This window comes from Anthonomus grandis, chromosome 16 (assembly GCF_022605725.1).
Source record: "Anthonomus grandis grandis chromosome 16, icAntGran1.3, whole genome shotgun sequence".
In the NCBI taxonomy this organism is placed as follows: domain Eukaryota; kingdom Metazoa; phylum Arthropoda; class Insecta; order Coleoptera; family Curculionidae; genus Anthonomus; species Anthonomus grandis.
Window position 1 is genome coordinate 17,766,277 of NC_065561.1, and position 8,748 is coordinate 17,775,024.

General features: G+C 31.4%; 2 protein-coding genes across 2 annotated transcripts; one reads left to right on the forward strand and one right to left on the reverse strand.

Moving 5' to 3' along the window:
• Positions 1-1,066: 1,066 nt before the first annotated feature.
• LOC126745694 (uncharacterized) lies at positions 1,067-2,651 on the reverse strand. Its single transcript, XM_050453662.1, has one exon. It carries the CDS (start codon positions 2,466-2,468, stop codon positions 1,179-1,181), a length of 1,290 nt encoding a protein of 429 aa, XP_050309619.1. The 5' UTR covers positions 2,469-2,651; the 3' UTR covers positions 1,067-1,178.
• Positions 2,652-2,938: 287 nt separating this feature from the next.
• LOC126745873 (ubiquitin-like-conjugating enzyme ATG3) lies at positions 2,939-6,783 on the forward strand. Its single transcript, XM_050453904.1, has 6 exons — positions 2,939-3,169; positions 5,528-5,706; positions 5,758-5,899; positions 5,972-6,241; positions 6,298-6,425; positions 6,632-6,783. Exons 1-6 carry the CDS (start codon positions 3,098-3,100, stop codon positions 6,780-6,782), a joined length of 942 nt encoding a protein of 313 aa, XP_050309861.1. The 5' UTR covers positions 2,939-3,097; the 3' UTR covers position 6,783.
• Positions 6,784-8,748: the final 1,965 nt, after the last annotated feature.

Sequence of the window (8,748 nt, forward strand, 5' to 3'; positions counted from 1 at the left end):
TTTAAGTCTCATTGTAATTTACAGCCAAGGTTAGATTCTAACGTTTGGATTTCTTAAAGATCTTTGTCCGATTCAATGCCAAGCATTACTTTGCAAATTTCTTATTATATTAATATGTTCTTAATACAAATCTATTCATGAGGTAATAAAACGTCGGATAGTAAAAAAATTGCAAAAAGAACAATCCTATTATTTAATTAATGATAAGTGGAAATAATAATTTAAAAAGATATTAAACATATTGAACTCTTCAAGAGATTTGCAAATTATAGATGTAGATCTCATTGTTCATTTCGTTGGTTTCATTATTATTTAGATGCCAATTATTTGACCCATAGACATGGATATTCTGTGCACACATGCACAGATTTGTTGGACAAATTTCAGTTTATGAATAACATCATGAGAATGGAGTACTATACTCTTATTAGATATTTCAACTTCAGGGTAATAAGGTAGTGGGACACGAAGTAACAAAAGTGAAATTTAAACTTACCACATCCTCCCTGTAACTTAATCATTATGATAAATAACAGATAAATTATTATGACCTAGGATCAATATATGGTTATTACAATTTACCATGTTTTAAATAGTCTGTGCCAATATAAAGAAATTGATGTTTAATAGATTTGCCTGCCTTGAACTAAAAAAAAATATCTGAGCCTTCATATAAGTAAATATCATTAGGAGTGAATAATGTATGCAAATTTAGAACAAAGATTTACTGACAGGATATTTTTTTTATTAATTTGCTGAATAATTATTGAATACATTAAGTCAAGTGATTGATTGACTTTTCTGTGGCTGGTTATAGTAAATCCTTTTTTAGCATTTGAGCTGTAGTTTATTGTAATCATTGTTTTCTAATCCTTGTTCCAGCTTTAAGCATTATTTAGCTTAGCGAGCATTAACTTGATGAAGTTTTTTACCTTGTCAGTTAATTTATTTTCTTTTTTATTAATTAATAATGCAGCTTTTACCATATAAAGAACTAACACTATATCAGTTGCTAATGCCAACATAAACACAATTTACTCTATTCGGGAGTTAATGAAACAACATCTTACAAAACAATTTATATTAAAATCTTAACATCCTACTTTATTCTAAATATCCAAAATTCAAAGGTGGTAATTTTGGAAACGCATTTCTTCTGGAACTTCTATTGTCTGTTGTTAAATTTGCATAACAGCACATACATAATTATTAATGTAATAAATAGGTACCTTCTGATTTTCCCAATCTCTCAGTGGTTTTACATTTCTAAACTGATTTTGACAAGGCCCATGTATAATCTTAATATTATCCATTGCCTGCTTAAGAACCTCTAAATCTTTAAATATTTCTTCTTCAGTATAGGCAGTGAACACTAATGGGACTCCAACATACTTGGCTAAAGAAGTAAGGCTATTCTCCCATGTGTCCGAGCCACTATTAAAGAACTCATGAAGACCACTATTGAATGCCACAACTAAATCAGGTTTTGGCAAGTCATTAACTAATTCATGATAAAAGTTTTTATGAAATATTGGACCAATAATGTTTCTTGTGTCTCGACATTCTTCACACAGGAATGATTTTAGATCTTCAAACTGGTTAGGGCTGTCGTCTAGTTCAGGTCCTATAAGATTAATATTCAGGCTCTCTAAGTTGTGGATCCAGTGAAAAAATATCTCCACAATAGTGGCCCAATTTAAAGTACTTTCAAAACTGGCTGCACCTACCACATGTAACTTACATGAGGGCTTAATGATTTTATGGTTTTTTAATAAAGAAGTTTGTCCTAAAGTTGCTAACAAGGTCAGACCACTTAAAACTTGATCAGCAAAGTTTAAAAACTCAAGTTTATTAGTGTCAACAGGAATATCTATAATAGATGATAAACTATTTAATTCTTTAGGCATTAATTCAAATTTCTTTACATTTAAGCAGCTTAATTCACTAATCTTTTGATTAAGTGATAAGTCTAATGACAGTTTTAGTTTATCGCACCAAAGTTTATGAAAGGGTTGATGTTTTTCTTGATGTGCTCTAGAACAATAAAATTCACTCCTACATCTCTCACATTCAAAGATAGAAAATCGCCCAACACAAGACGGACAGGAGCACCCTGACACAGCCTCTTGCCTAAAGCATATGGCGCATAGCTTTGGAAACATAAACATCTGAGTCTCAGCTTTGCTTAATTTCCTTCCTAGTTTAAGGTTTAAGTAAAAGCCCATTCGTTCAATGTAAAGTCGCAAGTCTGCATGTGTTTTTATGTTATTCTGCGCTTGGATATGCCCACGACAAGCTAATTTACAAAACGTTTTATGATGTTTCCAATCCTGGATTTGATGTGCCCTGCAGCAATAGGCGACGATTTTACAGTTAGCACAATGCTTCGCAGGATAATCGCAAAGCTTTTTGCACTTGTGACAAACACTGTTGTGGAAAAAGTCGGGGGTTTCTTCCATTTTGACCATAACAGGAAAAAGCCTTCTACACTTGTACTTGGATAACAACTAAGAAGTGTATAGTAGTAGAATGTGCTAAACACAGATGAAATGCATAGATTAATACTTAATTAATGAAATAAATAAATAAGTCATAACATAAACAAAGCACGGTAACAAAAATTAGGTTATGTTGTTGTTTGAACGGTGTGAAATTAGGTTGTCAAAAGTCCAACGAGGTTGATTAAATTTTTGGAGCTATACAGGGTGGCCCAACTAAAACAGTCCAAGAAGGTTTGATGTTTTAAATGTAAAGCCTTGCATTCATGGATAAAAAATAAAAGATGAGAGAAAAATGAGATTTTCTGTGATATAAAGAGATTTATCACATTTAAATAGGGGAGACGGTACATTTAGTTGCTACTGGACCATAAGTAGGGTAAACAAATGTGACAGCCGTCAACTTGACATATGACATTAATTCTGACGCATGTCATTGATTTTTTGAAATTTAATAAATTTGTGAGAAAATTGATTGTTTTTTATTGAAATTATTGCATAAATTATTTAAACAAAACAAAGAATGTTATTTTAAACACTAGAATACTAGAAGAAGGCTCAAAGAAACATTCCCGTTCTAAAATCAAAAACAACTCAAGATGCAGAACGTAATAAATAGCATGAAAGGGACAGCTCTTGCTGTTGGTGAATATTTGACCCCAGTTTTAAAGGTGAAGATATTTTTTATTTAGTTGATATTTAAAAATGCGTATTAATATCCTTATAGCTTATAATTTAGATATTCGCAAAATTAAACAGTCATATCTGTTGTAAAGTACATCATTACAATATTGTCCATGTTTCTACCACTTAATAATGTACAAACAGGACGGTGGCATAGTACATTTCTTTCAGTAATAAATTATTACCTATTAACTCTTTTTCATACCTTCTTCTAATGCTCATTTTTCTCTCCAGAATATTTTGTATTTGTTTTGTTGTATTTCTTTTCAACCATATTAAGTTCTCCCATTGCAGTGTTTCATGTTATTTAATGACACAACTATCATTATGTCTTACATGAATGTTCTTGTTAAAGAATAGTTAAAAAAAAATAGTTAATAGGGGTAGCCAGTACTGTCTAATGAAAAAAAAAGAAATTATACAGAGTTCATTCTGGGTCCTCTGCTCTACTTCCTCTACATTATTTGAAATAGTAAAAATTACTACTAATAAAGTAATCTACAATTCAAATAATGTTGAAGTGTGTGTTGGATAGACCTAAAGATGAGTTATCTAGGTACAATTGATTGCCTGACATGCCTAAAACTAAATTGTTGTTATTTGGGTCACAAAATCCCAAAAGTGCACCCACCACTCATAGTAATAATCTTTATAAATCAGTGGAAAGCCTACCTTTCTTAAAAATAATTATTGATAAGCAATTGGATTGCAAAGAGCATATTGATCAATTGGCTCCAAGTATTTTAATATCTTGGTTCGCATTGATTGTTGTAAGAAAGGCTCACACACAGATAAAAACTTTACACTTTTATTTAAAGTCTAAGAATTTTACATTAGAATTACATAATTCTTGTTTTGAGTAAAAACATTTTTTCAGTAGATATTGTTTAATAGTAAATTTATACTGCTTGGTACCTAATGGTTTAACGACAGAAGGGAGAGCATTAAGGAGTTTGGGACCATAGAAGGAAACCCCACACTTAACCTTGTGTATCCTATGAAAATGTGTACATATATGTTGTCTATTTCTGGTAAAATGATCATGTACATTTACTTGTGTGGAGTAATCACTTTTTAAATGTCTACCAAACTGTGTAAATACAAATAATAAGAGTTATGTACATGTTTTTACAATCTTCTCTATGGAATTGACCTACCACTCTTACAGTCTTTTATGTTGGCATAGGTGCTGCATTGTCATCAGTGTAGTTCACATAGTGTTTTGGGGAAATAGTGTAACAAGTAGCAGAATTCTTATTCTTCAAAAACAGTGCCTTAGGTCTATTTTCGAAATAAAACCATTTTTTACTACAAAGAAAATATATACAAGTGACTTTACAGCTTATGAGTCTATACTGTTTATTAAAAATAACTTCTCTTCTTTCCATGAGCACTTACAGCGTCATCATGAGCAATTATTGGACATAAATTCCTGAAAGTCCAAATTTCACATATGTACATATTAATAGGAACTGTACACATATGGTTATTAAAACATGGAATAGTCTACTACATAAAGCTTTTAAAAATACCAGAAAGATAAAAATATATTAAAAAATATTATAGAGTTCCTAGGGCATTGACATTTGTTGCTTCATATTTTTAAACAAGCATTGTTTTGGTTATCTTTGTTTTAATTTTTATATTGAGACACAGTCCACACTCTTATCAAGTAACATTGTACAATAAGTACAAACATGTAATAAAAGAAATTAATATTAATTTTATTTTTGCAATTGTAATTGTTGTTTATTAATGCTAACAGTGTCAAAAAAAACACATAGGTCAATATTCAATAAATTAAATTTAAGTGTCCTTAACTAATTTAAAAACTAAGGTAATTATTAATATGTTGTATAATAAAACAATAAAATACAAGCAGAGACATTATTATTACATAAAAGACATTGCAGTAACAGACATACACCAGGCTGATGCTAAAGCAGTTAAAACAGTAAATGAGAATTAAATTTTTAAAAGAATAAGACTAAATAAAGATTGAGTACAATGAATGTAACAGCAATAAATAAAATAGTTTATAATTGTAATGAGAGACATTAGTTAAAATTCATGTTTTAAAAACTCTTGTAGGCTGTAGAATGCTTTATTAATTAAAAGAGACGTTAAATGTTTCTTTTAAATAACTCAAAAGCAGGCGATTATAGAACTGTACTGTATTTATTTACATTTTTACTTTGAAAACTCCTTATACTACTTGTTTAATATTTTCAAATACAAAAAAAGACAAATTTAAGATGGTAATTTTTCTTGATGGCTATTTTTCCTTGACTATGGCTTTAACATAATCTAATGTTAGTTAATACTTAATAAATATGTTCTCATAGGAATCAAAATTTCGAGAAACTGGAGTTTTAACCCCCGAAGAATTCGTGGCCGCTGGAGACCACTTGGTTCACCACTGCCCCACTTGGCAGTGGGCGGCAGGTGATGAATCTAAAGCAAAACCATATTTACCGAAAGATAAACAATTTTTAATAACCAGAAATGTGCCATGTTCTAGGAGGTAATAAAATTCCCAAGAAAATATTACATCCAATAAGTTCATGTTTATTAGGTGTGAACAGATGGAATACTCGGAGGACCTAGAAAAAATAATAGAGTCAGATGATGCGGATAATGGCTGGGTGGATACACATCACTATGATAAAGAAATCGCATCGGTCGAAGATAAAATAACCGAAATGACCCTTGAAAAGGTACTTATTAATTAAATCACGTTTTTGTATTGTACCTCTTTTATATAGAGAATAGAAACTCAATTTTTTTAGGGTGAGAGTATGGAAGAAGCTGCCATGAAAAGTGACCGGGATGATAGCGATAATGATGAGGACGATGAAGAGGCGGCAGACATGGAAGAATTTGAGGAAAGTGGAATGTTAGAAGATGATCAAGTCGCCAAGGTGGTACAGCCCTCGACGTCTGACAAAAAGAATCCCGAAGATGAAGGTGAAATTGTCAAAACCCGCACCTACGATCTGCACATAACTTATGACAAATACTATCAGACTCCTAGGATGTGGTTAACTGGATATAACGAAGTAAGACCCAAAGTATATACACATCTAATTTGACGTTTTTTTAAAATAAATTTCAGAAACATGAACCTTTGACTACCCAAGAGTTTTTTCAAGATGTAAACAAAGATTATGCTATGAAAACGGTCACTATGGAGTCGCATCCTCACCTTAGTGTACCTAAAATGGCCTCGGTACACCCCTGCAGGTAAACAAGAGGGTATTTTTGCATTAAAAAAAGTTCCTCCTTATATGCTTTTTAAAGTGTTTCAGGCTGCTGGATAAGGACCTTAGAGTTAATATTCAAGGTCTAGTGAAAGCCTACAGTCAGTTTCTGCAGGTCCTTGTTCAAAACCCTAAAACATTTCTTTGTATTAAGGTTGAAAATTACAAAATACATTTTTGTATTTTTAGACATGCTGAAGTAATGAAAAGCATTATAGAAACGGTGACCGAAGGAGGTGGTGAATTAGGAGTCCATATGTACCTAATAATTTTTTTAAAATTTATGCAATCTGTTATACCTACTATAGAATATGATTACACTCAGAATTTCACCATGTAAACGTCTGTATCAATTGAATGCTTGTACTGGTCGGGAGGGAAAAATAGTTTTATTATTTTGTATATTTATTAGCATTAAGTATCAATAAGCGACTATTTACCAATCAAGTATTGTTTCAGAGATATATATTTTTTTTAAATACATTGAACCATACTTCTTTGGTAAAACAAGTCATTTGCTTATCATACGCTGCCATTTTATTGATTTCTATAAAAAATTGGCTCTCTCAAATTAAAAAAAAATATGGATTTAAAAGTGTGTGTGTGAATCTTTACACCGCCATTCGTTCAATAATTTGCCAAATATTAATTATTAGCTGATGTCACACTAAATGTATATATTTTTGCGTTGCATTATGATAAAGCGTTCTATGAATTTACGGAAAATACATACCATTGCATATTATATAAGTACTTCTGCAAAGAGTATTATTTCCAATTTTCCCTTATATGATGATTGAAGCTCCAGGGATTGAAATGCAGTAGCCAACAAGAAGGTAAAGCGATCATTGATTAGCAAAAAGTCGAGTTGTAATAAGAAAATAAAAAGATTAAGCCTTCATAAGTATCATCAATTTAAGTAAAGGATAATAGTGTTTATACTAATTAAAAAAGAAGCAATAAAACTTAACAGGTATCTAATTTCATGGAGTGCACTATGAAAACTGCATAATGAAAAGTTGTCAAGAACCAAAAAAAAACTGAATTTCCACTTATTTGCGATAAAAAATGGCACAACTACTGTAATTTTTATAGCAGTACGCCTTGTTTTTGCCAAGAAATAAAATAGGGTTGTTTCACGTTTTACTCACAAAAATGTTTTGATGAAAAACAATCTTTTTGCATTAGAAAATATATATTCAATATTTAATTTAATAACACTGTTTATTTAAATTTGACATAATTTTATAAATAAATATTTAGTTTAAAAACAGCGTTATTAGATTGGATAATATAGATGAAAAACAGTGATTTTTCAGAAGAATTTCATCAAATATTTGAGAGGTAGTAATCGAGTTTAAAAACTAGATATGTAAATCTCGTGTCAATTTCTTTAAATCCCGAAATTTTCTTTATATACGTATATTCTACAGTTTGATAAATATATATTTAACGATAATAATAAATGATGTGTTGTTTGGGTTTGAAAAGTTACCTGTTCTAATCAGAACTATTTACATCTTGTAATAATGGGGAAAATACATATAATTAATAAAAAATATTTTGTGCATAAAAGCCACGGGACAAGCGTTTCGTTCGTCAACGCGTATTTGCTTTTTGGGAATATACAGGGTGTTTCAGAACTATGGGATCAAACTTCTGGGGGTTGTTCAGTGCAACAGAAGAATCCATTTGAGTATAGGAACCCATGTCCGGAAATTCGCCACTACGGCCCTAAGACGCGTTAAAATTTATAAAAAACATTAATTACCTAAATAGGATCTGCTGCATTTATTTTTACCTTTTGTACATGATACCATAACAACAATTGTTTAAAATCAACGCTTATCAATGTCATGTTTAAAAATTTTATAGCTTACAATTTTTAAACATTTATTGCCAGTGGAAAACTTTGCCAATCAAGAATTGGCGGATATGCATTTGGCATACGGAGCAACAAACTGCAATGCACGAACAGGATCGCGGTTGTATCGTGAACGTTATCCCGAACGACAGCATTCTGGATACAAAAAGTTTATTGCGGTTCGTCGGCGGCTTGCTGAGACAGGCATGATTAAGACCAAGATGAAAGATACTGATGTTGCTCGAACCGTAAGAACGGTCGAATTTGAAGAAGAGGTGCTTCAGCGAGTTGCCGATGAACCATCAAATAGCACACGTGCCGTCGCTAAGAATATGTACACGAGCAACAACTCCATCCTTACCACTTCCAGAAAGTTCAAGGTATGACTGCAGCCGATTATCATCCTAGAGTTCAATTTTGTCGATGGCTTCTGGATCACATC